This window comes from Rana temporaria, chromosome 10 (assembly GCF_905171775.1).
Source record: "Rana temporaria chromosome 10, aRanTem1.1, whole genome shotgun sequence".
Lineage (NCBI taxonomy): Eukaryota > Metazoa > Chordata > Amphibia > Anura > Ranidae > Rana > Rana temporaria.
The window spans coordinates 71,562,286-71,584,283 of NC_053498.1; the positions used below are offsets into that span (position 1 = coordinate 71,562,286).

At 46.2% G+C, this 21,998-nt stretch overlaps 1 protein-coding gene across 1 annotated transcript in view; it reads left to right on the forward strand.

The window, feature by feature from the left end:
- The window catches only part of UBE4A (ubiquitination factor E4A), a 64,781-nt gene that overhangs the window by 109 nt on the left and 42,674 nt on the right, over positions 1-21,998 (forward strand). The window contains exons 2-6 of the mRNA XM_040325442.1: positions 4,040-4,204; positions 9,501-9,674; positions 15,005-15,117; positions 15,238-15,390; positions 19,409-19,568. Coding sequence (XP_040181376.1) covers positions 4,084-4,204; positions 9,501-9,674; positions 15,005-15,117; positions 15,238-15,390; positions 19,409-19,568 — 721 coding nt within the window. The 5' untranslated portion in view covers positions 4,040-4,083. The remainder of the gene's footprint in view (positions 1-4,039; positions 4,205-9,500; positions 9,675-15,004; positions 15,118-15,237; positions 15,391-19,408; positions 19,569-21,998) is intronic.

Below are 21,998 nucleotides of genomic sequence, written 5' to 3' on the forward strand. Positions count from 1 at the left end.
AATTCTATAGACACACCGACATCTGTCATCACACAGCGATTCCATATATATTCGATTCACCGGGCTCTGTCATCACACAGCGATCCCATATATATTCTATTGGCCGACATCTGTCACCACACAGCGATCCCATATATAATCTATACACCGGGCTCTGTCATCACACAGCGATCCCATATATATTCTATACACCGGGCTCTGTCACCACACAGCGATTCCATATATATTCTCTATACACCGGGCTCTGTCATCACACAGCGATCCCATATATATTCTATACACCGGGATCTGTCATCACACAGCGATCCCATATATATTCTATACACCGGGATCTGTCATCACACAGCGATCCCATATATATTCTATACACCGGGATCTGTCATCACACAGCGATCCCATATGTATTTTATACACCGGGATCTGTCATCACACAGCGATTCCATATATATTCTATACACCGGGATCTGTCATCACACAGCGATCCCATATATATTCTATACACCGGGATCTGTCATCACACAGCGATCCCATATGTATTTTATACACCGGGATCTGTCATCACACAGCGATTCCATATATATTCTCTATACACCGGGATCTGTCATCACACAGCGATCCCATATATATTCTATACACCGGGATCTGTCACCACACAGCGATCCCATATGTATTTTATACACCGGGATCTGTCATCACACAGCGATTCCATATATATTCTCTATACACCGGGATCTGTCATCACACAGCGATCCCATATATTTTCTATACACCGGGATCTGTCATCACACAGCGATCCCATATATATTCTATACACCGGGATCTGTCATCACACAGCGATTCCATATATTTTCTATACACCGGGATCTGTCATCACACAGCGATCCCATATATATTCTATACACCGGGATCTGTCATCACACAGCGATCCCATATATATTCTATACACCGGGATCTGTCATCACACAGCGATTCCATATATTTTCTATACACCGGGATCTGTCATCACACAGCGATCCCATATGTATTCTATACACCGGGATCTGTCATCGCACAGCGATCCCATATGTATTCTATACACTGACATCTATGATCAGACTGCACAGTGATTCCATACGTTGACATTCTATATACATGGAGATGTGTGATCACAGGTTGTGCAGTGACATTCTATATACAGTACACTGAATGGTGTGATTGCATATGAAGAGGTGTTGGCTGTGTTGTAGAAGACAGCCATATGTCATCATCTGTCTGCTGTGTGATTCAGATCTCTGCCTGCTTTAACACAACTACATGTATTGAGAATGTTGTATTATATGACATGGGTAATGTGCACTGGTGGTTATCGATGGGGCTGTGGCCTCTCTCCTCCTAGGCCTCCAGACACCTGTAGATCCCATAACCTACCAGAGCACATGCCAACTCCCATAGTGCCCCTCAACCACCCATGGTGCCCTTCTATCTCCTGCAGAGCCACTAGCCTCCAGAAGATGCCCAACTCCCTCCAAAGACCTCGTCCTTTACAAGGCTGCCAGGTCTGCTGCATAGTCCCCTAACCCCCGCCAGTACCCTCATCCCCCACAGTGGCACCCAGTATGTGGCATGAAAGGTTTTAAAGTATTTACTGGGCCCTGGTTTGAATAAGGTTGGTGTAGGCCCCAGGTGCTCAATCTGCAGACTGGAGCCCTTTGGTACTTATTGTGTGTGTGGCCCTCGGGACCCCGGCATATACAGAGCCTTGAAAAAGTATTCATACCCCATTAACATTTTCCACATTTTGTCATGCTACAACCAAAAACGTAAATGGATTTTATGTGATGGACCAACACAAAGTGGCACATAATTGTGAAGGGGAAGGAAAATGATAAATTATTTTACAAATTTTTCACAAATATGTGAAAAGCGTGGCGTGCATTTGTTTTTAGCCCTTCTGAGTCTTCACTGCAATTACAGCTGAAAGTCTTTTTGGGGATGTCTCTACCAGCTTGCTGTGAACAGCAATTTTCAAGTCTTGCCACAGATTCTCAATTGGATTTAGGTCTGGACTTCGACTGGGCCATTCTATTACATGAACATGCTTTGATCTAAACCATTCCATTGTAGCTCTGGCTGTATGTTTAGGGTCGTTGTCCTGCTGGAAGGTGAACATCCGCCCCAGTCTCAAGTCTTTTGCAGACTCTTACCAGGTTCTTAGATTGCCCTGTATTTGGCTCCATCCATCTTCCTATCCACTCTGACCAGCTTCTTTGTCCCTGCTGCAGAAAAGCATCCTCACAACATGATGTTGCCACCACCATGTTTCACGGTGGGGATGGTGTGTTCAGGGTAGAGATGATCTCCAGCGTGTTGGCACAGTTCACGTGCAGAGCCCACCAGAAAGTCTGCATGGCGCTGCGCTAATCACAGACGGAGACATTTCCTGATGCTCGACTGCAGAGATCGGGAAATGTCTCCCTGCCTGTGGTTAGCGCAGCGCCATGCAGACTTCCTGGCAGGCTCTGCACGTGAACCGTGCCAACACGCCGGAGCTCATCCCTAGTTCAGGGTGGTGTGCAGTGTTAGTTTTCCGCCACACATAGCATTTTGCTTTTAGGCCACAAAGTTCAATTTTGGTCTCATCTGAACTGAGCACCTTCTTCCACATGTTTGCTGTGTCCCCCACATGGCTTCTTGCAAACTGCAAACGGGACGTCTTATGGCTTTCTTTCAACAATGGCTTTTTTCTTGCCACTATTCCATGTTTCTTTCATTTGCCTGTACATGTGTTTTCATGAGCAGGGGGATCTTGTGGGCGCTGCAGAATTTCAGTTTTCACGGTATAGTGTGTTACCAATTGTTTTCTTGGTGACTATGGTCCCAGCTGCCTTGAGATCATTGACAAGATTCTCCCGTGTAGTTCTGGGCTGATTCCTCACCATTCTCATGATCATTGAAACTCCACAAGATGAGATCTTGCATGGAGCCCCAGACCGAGGGAGAAAGACCGCTATTTTGTGTTTTTTCCATTTGCGAATAATCACACTGTTGTCACCCTCTCACCAAGCTGCTTGGCGATGGTCTTGTAGCCCATTCCAGCCTTGTGTAGGTCTACAATCTTGTCCCTGGCATCCTTGCACAGCTCTTTTGTTTTGGCCATGGTGGAGAGATTGGAATCTGATTGATTGCTTCTGTGGACAGGTGTCTTTTATACAGGTAACAAGCTGAGATTAGGAGCACTCCCTTGAAGAGAGTGCTCCTAATCTCAGCTTGTTACCTGTATAGAAGACACCTGGGAGCCAGAAATCTTGCCGATTGATAGGGGATCAAATGCTTATTTCACTCATTAAAATGCAAATTAATTAGTTAGCTTTTTTTTTTTTTCAGTAAGCTTTGCTAGAAGTGACTCCATCGCATTCGGGCTAGTGACTTTTTTTCAAGATTATGAATCCTTTATCTTTTAATCAGTACAGTATCAATTCTAGACTATAATCATAGTATTGTTTTTAAGGTAAATTTAAAGTGGAGGTTCACCCGAAAACTTAATTTTTATCCTTAGATTGATGCTCATTTTGTCAAGTGGAATCGGGTAGTTTTTTTAAAATCGAAGCAGTACTTACCGTTTTAGAGAGCGATCTTCTCCGCCGCTTCCGGGTATGGGCTGTGGGACTGGGCGTTCCTATTTGATTGACAGGCTTCCGACGGTCGCATCTATTGCGTCAAGATTTTCCGAAAATAGCCGAACGTCGGTGTGCAGGCGCCGTATAGAGCCGCACCGACGTTCGGCTTTCTTTCTACTCGTAAAGCGATGTATGCGACCGTCGGAAGCCTGTCAATCAAATAGGAATGCCCAGTCCCGAATACCCATACCCGGAAGCGGCAGAGAAGATCGCTCTCTAAAACGGTAAGTACTGCTTCGATTTTAAAAAAACTACCTGATTCCCCTAGACAAAATGAGCATCAATCTAATGTTAAAACATTTTTTTCGGGTGAACTCCCGCTTTAATAAATGTAAATATCTAAAGCTTTTAAAGAGGCAAATTTGACTGTAGATATCTTACAGGTTCTTTTTGATTGGACACTACATGGAACTTGGTGTAATATAAGATGACGGATCAACAGAACAACAACAGCATCTCGGCAAATCCTTTTGCTGCATTGTTTGGGTCTGTTGCAGAAGCTCGTCAGTTTGCAGCTGGACAGAAGCAGCAGCTCAGCGAGCAAACAGGTAATTATTTTGTCAAAATTAAGAAGTAAAATGGATACAAGCAATACTAAATCTTATCACGATACAGTGCTCAGAACCTCAGACTTCTGTAGTAAAATAAGTGAAAAATAAAAAATGACATTAAGGCTTCCTTCACACGTGTCTTTACCCACATATGGCAGATTCCAGCGACATGTATCAGCAGATTCTTACAGCTGAAATGACAAGTGCATGCAAATGGCATCCGCCAATCAGCCTACATAAAGTAATGACAGGCTGACAGCAGTCATCGCTTTTTGGATGTAGACATTTACCAATTGGTTTACCTGCGGTCAGGGACAAATGCCAATCAGATACATCCATCCTTATTCACAGGAAACCCCATAGTGTGCAGCTACATGTGAACAGTGATGGCTGTTGTCAGCCTGTCATTGCTTTATACAGACTATTTGTGTGCACTTGTCATCCCAGCTGCAAGAATCCACTGATTTACATAGTAGAGGTTGGGTTCACCCTCATACTACACGACAGTCATATGACTGTCATCCTACTTTGCTCTGCGACATCAATCCTACATCCATCCGACTTGAATTAACAGGATACTACTTTGATCCGACTTTGTGATGGTATGACTTGTCCTTTGACCAATCAAAACAATCCCAGTGTGACATAAATTCCTTTTACTGCTGCTGTAATCACCATGTCGGATGTCACAAGTCAGATGGTTAGGACTAGGATCCTACTTTGATCCGACTTCAATGATATTCAATGGGCTGAAGTAGGATCAAAGTCGGACCCAAGTAGTGCAGGCAACATTTTCAAAGTCGGACCGACTTGTTTTGGACCAGTTGAGACGGCTCTCATAGGGAAACATTGATTTTCACACGTCATGCGACGTTGACTCCCAATGTCGGAGCGTTTGACGTACAAATGTGACCCCAGCCTTAAGGCACTGTGTTTTTTATGAATCCTGTGGGGGAACTCCACGCCAAATTTTAAATAAAAAAACTGGTATGGGTTCCCCCTCCAAGGGCATACCAGGCCCTTCGGTCTTGTATGGATTTTAAGGGGAACCCCCTACGCCGAAAAAAAACGGTTGGGGGTCCCCCCCAAAATCCATACCAGACCCTTATCTGAGCATGCAGGCCGGTCAGGAAAGGGGGTGGGGACGAGGGAGCGTCCCCCCTCCTGAACCATACCAGGCCGCATGCCCTCAACATGGGGGGGTGCTTTGGGGCAGGGGGGTGCCCTGCGGCCCCCCACCCCAAAGCACCCTGTTCCCATGTTGATGAGGACAAGGGCCTCTTCCCGACAACCCTGGCCGTTGGTTGTTGGGGTCTACGGGCGGGGGGCTTATCGGAAGCTGGGAGCCCTGTTTAATAAGGGGGCCCCTAGATCCCGGCCCCCCACCTTATGTGAATAAGTATGGGGTACATCGTACCCCTACCCATTCGCCTGGAGGAAAAAAGTGTCAATAAAAAAAAACACATTAAAGTTATTTATTAGGCACCTCTGTGGGTCTTCTTCCGAGTTCGGGGGTCTCTTCCGACTTCTTCACTCTCTTCTCCGTTTCTTCTCCCACTCTCCGGTGCCTTTTGCCGGGCTCCTCTGCTATCTTCTTCCAGCTATTTTACTAGCGTTGTCCCGTTCTTCTCCGTCGTCTTCTTCCCTCTTCTCTTCTTTAGATGTTGACACAACGCTCTTTCCCGCTGTAATGCCATGTGTGCGGTGCACAACGATTTATGTAGGCATGGGGGCATTTATGTAGGCATATTGACACTTTTTTCCTCCAGACGAATGGGTAGGGGTACGATGTACCCCATACTCATTCACATAGGGTGGGGGGGCTGGGATCTGGGGGCCCCCATATTAAAGGGGGCTCCTGGATTCCGATAAGCCCGCAGACCCCGACAACCAATGGCCAGGGATGTCGGGAAGAGGCCCTTGTCCTCATCAACATGGGGACAGGGTGCAGGACATGTTGAGGGCATGCGGCCTGGTACGGTTCAGGAGGGGGGGCGCTCGCTCGTCCCCACCACCTTTCCTGACCGGCGGACTGCATGCTCGGATAAAGGTCTGGTATGGATTTTGGGGGGACCCCCACGCCATTTTTTTTTTTGGCGTAGGGGGTTCCCTTAAAATCCATACCAGACCAAAGGGCCTGGTATGCTCTTGGAGGGGGGAACTCATGTCGGTCGCATGTAAAACGTCATTCCGACTTCAATGATATTCAGTGGGCTGAAGTAGGATCAAAGTCGGACCAAAATAGTGCAGGCAACATTTTCAAAGTCGGACCGACATGTGTCCAACCAGTTAAAGCAGAGGTTCACCCAAAAGTGAACCTCTGCTTTTCGGAACCCCCCCCCCCCCCCCTTCCTCCGGTGTCACATTTGACACCTTTCAGGGGGGAGAGGGTGCAAATACCTGTATAAAACAGGTATTTACACCACTTCCGGGTATAGACTCCCGCGGGAGTCCGGCCCCTCCGCGTCACCCCCCGTTGTGTTTTGGGAAACACTCGGCTCCCAGAACACAACGGGGACCAGCGCGACTCGCGAATGCGCAGTAGGGAACCGGGCAGTGAAGCCGCAGCGCTTCACTTCCCGATTCCCTTACCGAGGATGGCGGCGGGGGAAGCCGAGAGCAGAGCTACCGTTCCGCTTTGGCGGGCGACTTGGACAGGTAAGTGTTAATTTTTTAAAAGTCAGCAGCTGCTGTATTTGTAGCTGCTGGCTTTTTAAAAAAAAATAAAAATTTCAGGTGAACCCCCGCTTTAAGACGGCTCCCATAGGCCCCATACACACGAGAGGATTTATCCGCAGATACGGTCCAGCGGACCGTATCGGCGGATAAATCCTCTCGAGGATTTCAGAAGATTTCTATGCGATGGCGTGTACACACCATCGCATTGAAATCCCCGCTGAAATCCTCTGCCGATGACGTGTCGCGCCGTCGCCGCTATTATGACGCGGCGACGGGCGCGACGCTGTCATATAAGGAATTCCACGCATGCGTCAAATCATTACGACGCGTGCGGGGAATCCCTTTGGACGGATGGATCCGGTAAGTCTGTACAGACGAGCGGATCCATCCGTTGGAATGGATTCCAGCAGATGGATTTGTTGAGCATGTCAGCAAATATCCATCTGCTGGAAATCCATCCCAGGGGAGATTTATCTGCGGATAAATATCCGACGGAGTGTACACACCATAGAATCTATCCGCAGAAACCCATTTGATGGGATTTATCTGCAGATAGATTCTATGGTGTGTATGGGGCCATAGGGAAACATTTATTTTCACATGTCATGCGACATGTCACAATGTCGGAGCATTTGTCGCACCAGTGTGAACCCGGCCTAAATCTGCTTCCCTCTGAGTCTGTCCAGGTCTAGAAAAAAAGAGGGACAAGGTCTGTGTCCTTTTTCATTTTTTTCAGACCTAAACTTTATGGATTGGAAGTAGCCTGATGTAAAAGATTGCAATTCCATTTTCACCTGGCCTCCAATAGATAAAATGTGGGGCTGGAAAGGTCAACATATAGAACTTAAAAAAATTATAAGCTTCCTATTCTGTTTGCATTTCTAATCTTCTGCTGAATGGACCAGATGCAGTCTGTGTGAGGGGATTTGGTTGGTTGATATTCTCTATCATTTAAAATACACCTATGATAACAATTATAGACTATTAATTTCTTTGTAAATGGGCAAACTCTGCAGGGGATCGATAATTATTTTCCCCACTGTACAATTTTTTTGTACCACTTGCCCCACCCTATTATATTGTAAGCTCCTATGTACAGGGTCCTCTCTTGTATTTTATTGTATTGTAACTGTACTGTCTCCCTTTTTTATATTGTAAAGATCTGCGTAAACTGTTGGTGCTATATAATACTATATAATCATTTTTGTACAGCCAGTCTTGTGATTCACATACATCTGACATTGGTTAGTCCTATGTTCAGGGCCGATCCTAGGCGGGGTGCTCCGCACCCAGGCGCCGCAGAGGTGGGGGCACCGATGCTCCAAAGTGCTCCCCTCTCTCCTCATTGTCTGTGTCCAGAGGTGGAGAGCATGTAATGGGTGCTGCGGTTCCCCATCCCGCTTGCTCTCTCTGCTGGCAACTGACAAGAGCGCATACCTCCCGCTGTCCCCGGAATCCAGACTGGGTACCGCAGCAGAGCCAGAGGTACTAGGCTCCACTAATTAATTCTGTCCGGTGTCGTGGAGCAGTCTCCTGTCTGCCCCGCCCCCTCTGCATGTGTCAGCTTTTCTCCCATAGGCGGTGTGATAAAAAGCTTCTGGGTTGGCAGGAGCTGCTGCCAATCACCCCGTGCACTCCCAGAAATGCTCTCCGAGTGCCACCCTCCTAGTAACCAAAGATGCCACTTATGCCCCACCCCCCTGTAATGTGCTTCTGCTCCTAGCGCACCTGAGCTACAGGGATCTATTGGACAGGTACTGATCTATGGGGACACCTGATGTGGGGGGCTCTGATGGGGAAACCTGCTGTGGGGGGCTCTGATGGGGAAACCTGCTGTGGGGGGCTCTGAAGGGGGACACCTGCTGTGGGGGGCTCTGAAGGGGGACACCTGCTGTGGGGGGCTCTGAAGGGGGACACCTGCTGTGGGGGGCTCTGATGGGGGACACCTGCTGGGGGGGGGGCTCTGATGGGGGACACCTGCTTGGGGAGGGGGGCTCTGATGGGGGACACCTGCTGGGGGGGCGGGACTCTGATGGGGGACACTAATGAAGACTTCTTAGGGGAGCATCTCTGTGTTTGAGTCGTAGCCATAGAAACATTTGTGAAGGGGAGGAGTTAGTAAGATGACCACGTCCATGTGGGGGCGCCAGCAATATTTCTGCACCCAGGCGTCTGTGACCCTAGGATCGGCCCTGCCTATGTTCTCACTGAGGGACTGTGGTTTTCAGGTGCATTGAATTTTTACAATGGTAGGGGGATTGCTTGAAGTTGTCCAGAATGCAGCTTGATCTGGGTGGAGCTTGGACAGCCTTTTTAATAGATCTTGTCATCAGATCATTTATTACAACTGCAACGTTCCAATAATAATAATATTTAAATGCACATACAACTTATGGGAAGATTGTTGTTGTAATAAAGGATCTGATGACAGGGTCTCTTTAAGAGGCTGTCTAAGCCCTGCCTGGATCACACCACATTCAGGACAGTGTTCATTTTCCATTATACACTTATGAAAACTGACATTAGTTTCCTTTCCCACATTCATTGTTATAAATAACCTCAGCCGCTCCAGTAGTATTTCATGGTAACCAGAATTGCTTCTTTCTTTTTATAGAGGATGCAGGCGAGAGTCTTGATGATTCTGACAATAGTGTTTCAGAGAGCCTAGATGACTGTGATGATTCTGTGGCAGAAATAAGCCGATCGTTTCGATCTCAACAGGAGATATGTGAACAGCTGAACATCAATCATATGATTCAGAGAATCTTCCTTATTACATTGGATAACAGTGAGTATGAGATTGTAAATGTTCTATCTTTAAATGTTTTTACACCGCTTTCACCTGAGATTCACACATTTTGTGATTGTATTTAGTTGGAAATAATATTTCAAACACCCAAGTGCAAGCCTCTCTATACAGTATTGGCTAGATTCAGAAAGCCCGGCGTAACTTTGTGCAGGCGTAGCGTATCTCAGATACGCTACGCCGCCGTAACTTAGTGAGGCAGGTTCTGTATTCAGAAAGAACCTGCACCCTAAGTTACGGCGGCATAGCGTAAATGTGCCGGCGTAAGCGCGCCTTATTCAAATTGCGGAGAGGTGGGCGTGTTTTATGTAAATAAAACATGACCCCACGTAAATGACGTTTCTAACGAACGGCGCATGCGCCGTCCTTGAACGTATCCCAGTGCGCATGCTCCTAATCACGTCGCAAATAGTCAATGCTTTCGACGTGAACGTAATTTACGCAAAGCCCTCTTCGCGAACGATTTACGCAAACGACGGAAAATTCGACGCTGTCCCGACGTCCATACTTAACATTGCGTACGCCTCATATAGCAGGGGGAACTTTACGCCGGAAAAAACCTTACGTAAACGATGTAAAATAATCCGCCGGGCGCACGTACGTTTCTGAATCGGCGTATCTAGCTCATTTGCATATTCTATGCGGAAATCATCGGAAGCGCCACCTAGTGGCCAGCGTAAATATGCACCCTAAGATACGACGGCGTAGGAGACTTACGCCGGTCGTATCTTAGCAACATTTAAGTGTATCTCAATTTGAGCATACGCTTAAAGATAGGACGGCGCGGATTCGGACTTACGACGGCGTATGTACTGATACGCCTGTCGTAAGTGTTACTAAATCTAGCCCTATGATTTGTGGGCCACTTCTCAGTCAACTAGTCTTGCATAAAAAAATATTGTTTTGTAGCCATAAACTTGTTTCGGGGCAGCACCATGGCTTAGTGGTTAGGACTTATGCCTTGCAACGCCTGGATCCTTGATTCAAATCCAGGACCCTACCTGCATTAAGTTTGTATGTCCTTCCTGTGTTTCTTGGGTACTGCGGTTTCCTTCCCACAATCCAAAAACACGCTGGTAGATTAGTTAGCTCCTCGCTGAATTAGCCCTAGTATGTGTATATACGTATGTGACATAAGGGACCCTAGGTTGTATGCTTCTTGGAGGCAGAGACTGATGCAAATGTACAAAATGTAAAGTGTGCAATGTAATTGCCCGTAATAAATAAGTACTGTATATACTAACTCGAGTATAAGCCGAGTTTTTCAGCACATTTTTTTTTTTTTTGAGCTGAAAATGCCCCCCTTGGCTTATACTCGAGTCTCCCGGCGCTGTACCCATCTTTAATCTTATTATGTCCCGGCGCTGTGCTACATTCAGGTTAAGCCGTGTAGTGTAACCAAGCGCCGCCTCCTCCTCTTCCGTGATAGGCTGACTCACTGCTGGGAAACTGAGTCAGTGTTCCGTCACGGAGGAGGAAGAGAAGGAGGCGGCTCTTGGTTACACTACACGGCTTACACTGAATGTAGCACAGCGCCGGGACATAATAAGATTAAAGATTTGCACAGCGCTGGGACATAATATATCTAATGATGGGCACAACGCCGGTATATAATAATACTGAAGATGGGCACAGCGCCGGGAGATAACGCCGATCAAGGTACCGTACTTGAGGCACAGTGGGGCATGCACATGGACACAGTGAGGGATGCAGATGGACACCCTAGGCTTATACTCGAGTCAATACGTTTTTCCATTTTTTTTTGTAGTAAAATTAGGTGCTTTGGCTTGTATTCAGGTCGGCTTATACTCAAGTATATACGGTAACGCATATTTTAAAGCTAAACTTCAGATATGGTTTTTATTGCATAGTTACATTGGCCCAGCTTGCACCAATGTAAGTATGCATATTCCATACCTGTGGGAACACTGTGGAAGCAGGGAATGATTGTAGTAATCACCGCAAATACAATGATTGCCACTGTCTTCTGGGTCCTGTGATGAGCAGTTGCCCTTCTATATAGTGAACACAGTAAGTAACTCGCTTGATATGGCTGACTTTCACAGAACTTGTATTTTTATTTGAGTTTTTTTTTTTGAATTTTTACCAGGCATAAAACACAGGTATAAATAACAATCGCACACAAAAATTGCACACAAAAAAAAATACACAAACTACAGCTATCATCCCCTTCTCTGCAGGCAAGATACAGTTTTATGAAGCCGGTCAACTATAATGGAACACAGTACACATAGGTGAATCCTTCGTGGCCAACCTCAGCCACCCTAAGTCCAAAGTTAACACAACTCTAACATGTGGCAGTCCCTGTAGGCAACTATAACCCCCCCCCCCCCCCCATGCCAACCCGGGCACAATGGAGACTGTTGTACGCTCAGGGAAGAGAGGACATATCCAGCCATAGGCCAGACAAAAGAAGACATGTTTTTTTTTTTTTACGAAAGGTAAATCCACTTTGCACTACAAGTGCAAACTACAAGTGCAAAGTGCACTTGAAATTGCACTGAAAGTGCTTTTGGAAGTGCAGTCGCTGTAGATTCGAGGGGGACATGCAAGGAAGATAAAAAACAGCGTTTTAGCTTGCACATGATTGGATGATAAAATCGGCAGCGCTTCCTCTTATTTCAGATCTTCCCCTCAGATTTACAGCGACTGCACTTTCAAGTGCACTTTGCACGTGTAGTTTGCACTTGTAGTGCAAAGTGGATTTGCCTTTAGTAAATAACCCCCATGGTCAGTTGCAAAGTTAGGCATTAGATTGCTCTGTAGAGAGCGAGCAGTTCCATATTCTTTTAAACTTTCTATCCCATATGTAGCTTTATAGACTGGAAGTGCTGAATTAACCAAAGTCTTTCAAAATTCCAGAAATTATGCAATTACCTTTTTCAAAAAAACACAATAGCCTTTCAAGCCATGAACTGAATACTGAGCAGAGTACCTGTACTATTCTTTGGAGCCATACAAACATTTAACCTGTTAACAAAAAAAAAAAAAAAACATGCAAAGATATGTTTGCATTATTACTCCGCTTGCGGTCTTGCCCTATAGCAGTGGTTCTCAACCTGGGGGTCGGGACCCTCTCGGGGGTCGAATGACGATTTGCCAGGGGTCCCCACATCCTGGGCCGTTCCTGAATCCCGCATCACTCCCCCAGCCTTTTCGTGGTCACCCAGCAGGGCTGTCCCTGGAGCCTGTGGCTGCCCAGCTGGGCTGTTTCTAAAGCCCCGGCCGCCCACTCAGCCGCTTCACAGCTGACCATTCAGTTCACAGCATAGGTGGGGGACAGAGACTAGAGGTCAGCTGACTGGTGAGGAATGTGAAGTGGGAGGGGTTGGAAGAGACCCTATCTCCTGATTTCAGCATAGGTGTCACTGCTACAAGACACCACAAATCAGAGACACAGTGAGTAACACAACCTGTGATTAGAGTTGCCATTAAAGGTCCCCACTACAGTTCTCAGATGGGCAGCTGACCGTGATCAAGCGCACCTAAGTTGACTGATCCCACGCCCCACCAGCACTGCCACTCATCCCAACTCCCCCAACCAAGGAGTAAGATGAGGAATACATATAGAGAATACATGGAAGGAAGAGGGGAATGAACAAAGGAAAAGGGAGAGAAAGAATAAGAGAACAAGAAAGATGGCTAGAGAGATGGATGGGGAAAACAATTCGGATAGAGAGAGATAAAATGGAAAGAAAGGAGAACAAAGAGAAAGAGTGGCACATCCTAAAATGTACCATAAGGGGTCTTAATACTGTACGAGTGGAAGGGACTCAGGGAGCGCTAAATATCCGGGGGTTAGGGGTGCAAATTACTTGTCTTTCCTTGGGTGCTGACAACCCCTGCTACAATTTTTTTTTTTTTTTTACTGTTAGGGTTCCCCACAACTTGGGAAGTTTTATCAAGGGGTCACTGCATTAGAAAGGTTGAGAACCACTGCCCTATAGGTACTCGTACTCTTAAATAAAATGGTATCAGTGCATCCCTAGTAGTGAGTGTACAGCTTGTATAACGGTGTACATTTGCTGTCCCCTCAAAATAACTCAACACACCATTAATGTCTAAACCGCTGGCAACAAAAGTGAGTACACCCCTAAGTGAAAATGTCCTAATTGGGCCCAATTAGCCATTTTCCCTCCCCGGTGTCCTGTGACTTTTTATTGTTACAAGGTCTCAGGTGTGAATGGGGAGCAGGTGTGTTAAATTTGGTGTTATCGCTCTCACTCTCTCATACTGGTCACTTAAAGTTCAACATGGCACCTCATGGCAAAGAATCCTAAAGATCTGAAAAAAAGAATTGTTCTACATAAAGATGGCCTAGCCCTAGACTATAAGAAGATTGTCAAGACTCTGAAACTGAGCTGAAGCACGGTGGCCAAGACCATACAGCGATTTAACAGGACAGGTTCCACTCAGAACAGGCCTCGCCATGGTTGACCAAAGAAGTTGAGTACACGTGCTTAGCGTCATATCCAGAGGCTGTGTTTAGGAAATAGACGTATGAGTGCTGACAGCATTGCTGCAGAGGTTGAGGGGGTGTGTGGTCAGCCTGTCTGTGCTCAGACCATACACCACACACTGCATCAAATTGGTCTGCATGGCTGTCATCCCAGAAGGAAGCCTCTTCTAATGATATGCACAAGAAAGCCTGCAAACAGTTTGCTGAAGACAAGCAGACTAAGGACATGGATTACTGGAACCATGTCCTGTGGTCTGATGAGACCAAGATAAACAATATTTGGTTCAGATGGTGTCAAGCGTGTGTGGCGGCAACCAGGTGAGGAGTACAAAGACAAGTGTGTCTTGCCTACAGTCAAGCATAGTGGTGGGAGTGTCATGGTCTGGGGCTGCATGAGTGCTGCCGGCACTGCAGAGTTCATTAAGGGAACCATGTATGCCAACATGTACTGTGACATACTGAAGCAGAGCGTGATCCCCTCCCCCTTTAGAGACTGGGCCGCGGGGCAGTATTCCAACTTAATGACCCCAAACACACCTCCAGGACGACCACTGTCTTGCTTTCGTCCCATTTTGGACATTTTCACTTAGGGGTGTACTCACTTTTGTTGCCAGTGGTTTAGACATTAATGGTTGTGTGTTGAGTTATTTTGAGGGGACAGCAAATTTACACTGTTATACAAGCTGTACACTCATTACTTTACATTGTAGCAAAGTGTCATTTCTTCAGTGTTGTCACATGAAAAGATATAATAAAATAGTTACAAAAATGTGAGGGGTGTATTCATTTTTGTGAGATAGTGTACAGATACATCACATAATCTCTTTTCTAGGTGATCCCAGTACGAAAAGTGGTAATGGAATCCCTCTGCTCTGTGTGTACCTGGAAGAGTTGGGTTCTGAACTGGATGGGCAGGATTGGTTGGACATGGACAATATTGAACAGGTAGAACACAGTGGATAATTCTTCATTTAAAATCCGTTGGTATAGAAATAGATGTTGCATTGCTAGGCTGATCTGTGATTATTTTTCTAGATCTGTTACCATTTGTTGTATTTGTTGTAGGCTCTGTTTACTCGCCTTCTTCTGCCGGAGCCTGGAAAATATATGATAAGTATGACGTCTTCCGGAGCACCAAACCTGTCTGCAGAGAGAGATGCTGGAGAAAAACACATCCTCCCCTTCCTGTTTTCCAGTTTCCAAAGAGCCAAGAAGGAGGTGAACATTTAGCCAAGCCATAAGGATTTATTCATCAATCTTTAAGTCTCTCCAAAAGGAGAAAGGACTTCTGGGTAAATGCCATTTTTTACATGGCAAGCCTGTTAGTAACTCACCCTATGTGTGTTTAAAGCATTGCACACGCTCTGCTAACTCATGGCATCCAACTGTGGGTAGTTTTTGTTTCGGCCAACTTTGCCTTATTAGTTTATGACGGGTAATTCTGGTCAGCATGCGAAGCACCACAGAAGTGACTTCACTGTAGTACTATGTACTGGTAGAAGGATTTTTAAGAAACCAAACAGGATTAAAATAGGAGAGCTGTCACTGCTGACTTGTTGTCCAGGCTGCAGGGCCGTCATTCTTATCCTTCCTTTATTGATTAATCTGATCATCTGGACTAGGGTTGTCCCGATACCACTTTTTAAGACCAAGTACAAGTACTGATACCTTTTTTCAAGTACTCGCCGATACCGATTACCAATAATTTTTTTTTTTATGTCACGTGTCAGTATTTTTTTTTCATTTTACAATTTTAATTTTTCACTATTTTTTGTTGTTTTTTGCAATGCTTTTTTAGAGGGGGGAATGAATGGTGTCAGTGTGTTTTTTTTTATTTTAATATGTATTATTTTTTACAATTAATTATTTTTATTTATTGCTATATATATTTTTTTTTTAGCCCTGTTGGGGGCTTTGGTGAGATTTTAGGGGTCTTAACAGACCTCTGACATCTCCCCTTTGAGACAGAGAAAGGGACTAAGGCCACAGCTTCCCCCGTCCCTTTCTCAGCTACACTGAAAATGAATAGACACGAGACAGAGGCTCCTCTCCATTCATAAACGGAAGCATCTTAAACACAGGTTACGATGCTCAGTTATATGAATGGACAGAGTCAGTGATCACTGACTCTGTTCATTCGGAAAAGGTAGGAGCAAGGTTTAGCGGCTCCTACCGCCGCTCTCCATCCTGACAGAGGGGGGGCGGAGGAAGACGTGGAGGGTGACATGGAGCACAGAGGGGGACATGGAGGGTGACATCAAGCACGGAGGGGGGAAAGCAGCAGCATGGAGGGGGAGAGCAGAACAGAGGAGGACAGCAGCGGCACGGAGGGGGGACACGGAGCATGGAGGGGGAGAGCAGCACGGAGGACGACGGCAGCGGCATGCAGGGGGGACACAGAGGGTGGAGGGGGAGAGCAGAACAGAGGAGGACAGGACGGCAGCGGCATGGAGGGGGGACACAGAGCGTGGAGGGAGAAAGCAGAACGAAGGAGGACAGGACGGCAGCGGCATGGAGGGGGGACACGGAGCGCAGAGGGGGAGAGCAAAATGGAGGAGGACGGCAGTGGCATGGAGGGGGGGACACAGAGCGTGGAGGGGGAGATCAGCACAGAGGACGACGGCAGCGGCATGGAGGGGGGACACAGAGGGTGGAGGGGGAGAGCAGAACGGAGGAGGACAGGACGGCAGCGGCATGGAGGGGGGACACAGAGCGTGGAGGGAGAAAGCAGAACGAAGGAGGACAGGACGGCAGTGGCATGGAGGGGGGACACGGAGCGCAGAGGGGGAGAGCAAAATGGAGGAGGACGGCAGCGGCATGGAGGGGGGGACACAGAGCGTGGAGGGGGAGAGCAGAACGGAGGAGGACAGGACGGCAGCGGCATGGAGGGGGGACACGGAGCGCGGAGGGGGAGAGCAGAACGGCAGCGGCATGGAGGGGGGACACGGAGCATGGAGGGAGCAGAACGGATGGGGGAACTGGAGGAGGATACAGGGGCAGTCAGGTATCGGGTGAAGTATTGGAGCATTTTCGGGGAAATGCTTGGTATCGGTCCCGATACTAGTATCGGGACAACCCTAATCTGGACCAAGCATTGCATTATTTGTGTCTGGATATGGATATGACATTTTCTGAGACTGTGACTTACTAAATACTGAAGCAAGGAGAAGGACTTCATTTTCCAGAATAGGTCAGCATTGGCAGCTCTTAAACCCCTTTCACACTGGGGCTGCGGCCGCTTTAGCGCTGTTTAAGCAGTGCTTTTTGTCCACTAGCTGGACGCTTTTAACCCCAAAGAAGGTGTGTTGCGGTGCTTCTGAAAAATTTTCAGGCGCTTCGGAAGCGCTGTCCATTCATTTTAATGGGCAGGGTGTTTTAGGAGCGCCTGAAAACCGCCCCCAGTGTGAAAGGGGTCTTGTATATCTGTCCTGACAGGTTGCCAATAAGGTGACTGTTAATTTAAGAAAATCTAAAGCCCCATACACACTATCAGTTTTCCTGATGGTTTTCTCTTCAGGTTTACCAAAACCATCTAATATGAGGTCAAACCTCAGGAGTTTCAATTTGAATGCAATCAGACAGGTCCTTGTACTACATGGTTTTGGTAAACCTGAAGAGAAAACCAGCAGGAAAACTGATAGTGTGTATGGGGCTTTAGGCTGCTAGCAGGTAGAAAGTGAGGCAGAAGCTTTCATTGCTCCTTCTGTGCTGTAACGGCATTCTGAGTGGGCAAAACTCTGATGCTTCCCAGTCGTATCAGAGCTTGCCCGCTTTTTCACAGAACGCATACATTCGAATTGGTCCATCAATATAATGGGGGGGTTATTTACTAAAGGCAAATCCACTTTGCACTACAAGTGCAAAGTGCACTTCAAATTGCACTGAAGGTGCACTTGGAAGTGCAGTCGCCGTAGATCCGAGGGGGACATGCAAGAAAAATAAAAAACAGCATTTTAGCTTGCACATGATTGGATAATAAAAATCAGCAGAGCTTCCCCTCATTGTGTGCAAAGAGGGCAGACAGGCTCTGTTACTGCAAATAAGTATCAGAGCTTTGCCTGATCATACTTGTCTGACATTGGATCATAGAAGGGAAAATGGAAGCTGATACAAGTTGTATAGGCAGCGAGTTGTGTCTTCACTTTATACCCGATAGCGGCTTTATTTATTTTTTAAAGGGGTTGTAAAGGTACAGTTATTATTTTTTCCCTAAATAGCTTCCTTTACCTTAGTGCAGTCCTCCTTCACTTACCTCATCCTTCAATTTTACTTTTAAATGTCTTTATTTCTTCTGAGAAATCCTCACTTCCTGTTCTTCTATCTGTAACTACACACAAGGCTTTCTCCCTGGTGTGGAGTGTCGTGCTCGCCCCCTCCTTTGGACTACAGGAGAGTCAGGACGCTCACTAACACACCGCTCCATTCTCTATCTGCAACGTACAGAGCGTCCTGACTCTCCTGTAGTCCAAAGGAGGGGGCGAGCACGACACTCCACACCAGGGAGAAAGCCTTGCATTACTGTGTGGAGTTACAGACAGAAGAACAGGAAGTGAGGATTTCTCAGAAGAAATAAGGACATTTTAAAAGCAAAATCGAAGGATGAGGTAAGTGAAGGAGGACTGCACTAAGGGAAAGGAAGATATTTAGGGGGAAAAAATTGTACCTTTACAGCCCATTTAAGTGAATTTGTGGTTCTAAGCAATGCTGCATAGCACTCCAGTGAAGTTATTTCCTTTTGAAGAGACTTATTTGCATTTCCTGGGGAGTATGTGTCTCCCTGCTTGTACTTGGCTGCTCAGTGAAGTTATTTCTTGCTCATCATTTGTGGACGATGCTTTCACCTTGTAATGTATTTCCTCTAAGGCTGCATTCACACCTCGTCGTATATACGCCTGAAGCGCGACGCTCGTGCCGCTGGAGGGGCGAATTTCCATTGATGTCTAAGAGATGGTTCACATCTCACGCCGTACGCCTGCCGCCTGAAAACAAGTTCCGGACCCTTTTTTTCAGGCGGCATTGGCGTTCGGGCATAGACATCAATGGAAATTATCTGTAAAAAAAAACAAATCGCGGCAAAATACGCGGCGTTACAATGTGAATGCAGCCTTATACTTACTAAGGTGATACATTACAATTGGTATATGCTCTGCCTACAAGATAACTGATGCAAAGGTTGATTTCTTCCCTCAATTGAGTTACTTGTATCTTTGTAACTATCCTTTCTTTGTCTGTACAGGTCACTAAGGTACCAGAGAATCTCCTGCCATATGCAGTGCGTTGCAAGGCTCTGGCTATTTCAAATGCACGTACTCTTCTACTAACCCCAGAGATCTATCAGGGACAAGATGTTCCAGCGCAGGTGATAGACTTAATGCTTGAGGAATTACAAGGGGCAAGTAAGTACTACTGTCTTAAAAATAAAATAAAAAATGCATGCATGGATTTTTTTATGCAGCTGTGCTTTCACACTTCTTTACTGCAAAAATGCGGCAAAAAGGCATATGTGTTTTTGCTGCATTTCTGGTGCGCTTTGCTATTTTAAAAAAGTACATGCGACTCAAAAAACGAACCAAAAAAGCAACCGCGGCTGTGTTTTTGAGGCGTTTTCAATTTGCTTCAATGGGAAGCTGTGTTTTTGGTGTTGTTTTTTTTTTTTACCGCACTAAGCATGCACCATGCAGGTTTTTTTAAAAACGCACCTGACCCGCTACTAATTGGTATGAGTTCCATAGGATTTAATGGTCATGCATTTTTCTTTTGCTTTTGTTAAGGCAAATACGGAAGAAACACTGATCTGTGTGAAAGGGCCCATAGTTTAGTAGTGAATGAAAAAGCAATATTCAGCACAAGGGACATTTACTTGTAGTCAATGGGATGTGTCCCTTCTGCTGGCTCCTGCATAAGCTGAAATCTTTCTCTTCTGATCCCCACCTACACCTGTCATCATATTCTTCAGGTGCAATCAGGTTAATAGAGCCAAAGGAACTGCCAAATGTTCTCATTGGGAGTGCGGACTATGCCCCTGCCACAGGTCCATCAGCTCTATTAACCACCGCCATAATCTTCCTGTGTGATGGGGGTTCACAGTGCTGAAGGACCTGTTATACGCTCTCATAAAGAGTGCCGACTCTTTTTAGCCCCCGCCTCAATCTTTCGGAGGGAGGAATTGAAGGAGGAAGATTTCAGCTAATGCAGGAGTCGGCAGCACACAAGGCACATCCTACTGAATGCAAGTAATGTTCTTTGTGTTGATTTTTTGCTTTTTCATTTGTGACTAAATTTGGGCTTTAGAATGTAGTTTATATTTTCTAGGGTTGTCCCGATACCACTTTTTTAGGACCGAGTACAAGTACCGATACTTTTTTTTCAAGTACTCGCCGATACCGAATACCGATACTTTTTTTTTAAATGTGTCCCCAAATGCAGCCATGTCCCCCCACATATGCAGCCATGTCCCCCCACATATGCAGCCATGTCCCCCCACATATGCAGCCATGTCCCCCCACATATGCAGCCATGTCCCCCCACATATGCAGCCATGTCCCCCCTATATCCAGCCATGTCCCCCATAAATCCAGCCATGTCCCCCCATACCTAGATGCCGCCGCCGCCGCATGGGTTAAACAGCGTGCGGGGAACATCACAACTTTCATTTGAATAGCTGTAGTATTCTCCGCTGCGCCGCGTATAGACACTCCCCCTTGCTCGGGATTGGACAGATCCCGAGCAAGGAGGAGTGTCTATATGCGGCGTGGCGGGAAATACTACAGCTATTCAAATTAAAGCTGTGATATACTCGGTATCGGGACAACCCTAATATCATCTTCTGGGGTCACCCAACGGCGCTCACGGCTCCTCCCGCATCGGTAAACCCCCTAGGAGAATCGCTCTTCCTGGTGGTTACCATGCGGGTGCGCTCCCGAGTCTTGCATTTGTGTCCATAGACACAGAATTTCAGACTTGGCCCCGCCCCCGGGGGCCCACGTCACGCCGTTGGATTTGATTGACAGCAGCGGGATCCAATGGCTGCGCTGCTATCAATCTATCTAATCATGAGCCGAGAACCCCAGCCAGAGAGGTAGAGCGCATTTCCCACAGGGGGAACGATTAGCCTCAGGTGAGTAAAACGGGTGGGCTCGGGGGCTGCTCAGTGACAGACGATTTTTAACGTTAATGCATAGGATGCATTAAGGTGAAAAAACACGAGGGTTTACAACCCCTTTAAGCTGGTCACACATTTTGAATTGCCTATCAATTTCTGTCCTAATGCCAATGGTCACCAGGACAAATAGAAGATCATCTGAATCTCCCCAGCTGGTACACAGGCAGCAGAGGTTCTAATTCTTCATGGCTCCATCCAAAACTTTTTGGATAAAAAAGATTGTCCATTTATGCACATTAAGGGGTCTATTTATAAATATATTCACACACATTTCACCCGAGATTCATACTTTTTCTGATTGGATTCAGTCAAAAAACAATGTGAATCCTGAGGAAATGTTGTGTGAATCTTTTGATCACATTTACAGTGCATGCTGAAAGTATTCACAACGCTTCACCTTTTTCCATTTTTTTTTTTTTTTTACATTACAGCCTTATTCCAAAATGGATTAAACTAATTATTTTCCTCAAAATTCTACAAACAATACCCAATAATGACAACGTGAATAAACTTTGACATCTTTGCAAATTTATTAAAAATCAAAAACGAAAATAAAATCCCATGTACAAAGGTATTCACAGCCTCTGCTCAATACTTTGTTGAAGCACCTTTGGCACCAATGACAGTCTCAAGTATTTTTGAATATGACGCTACAAGCTTGGCA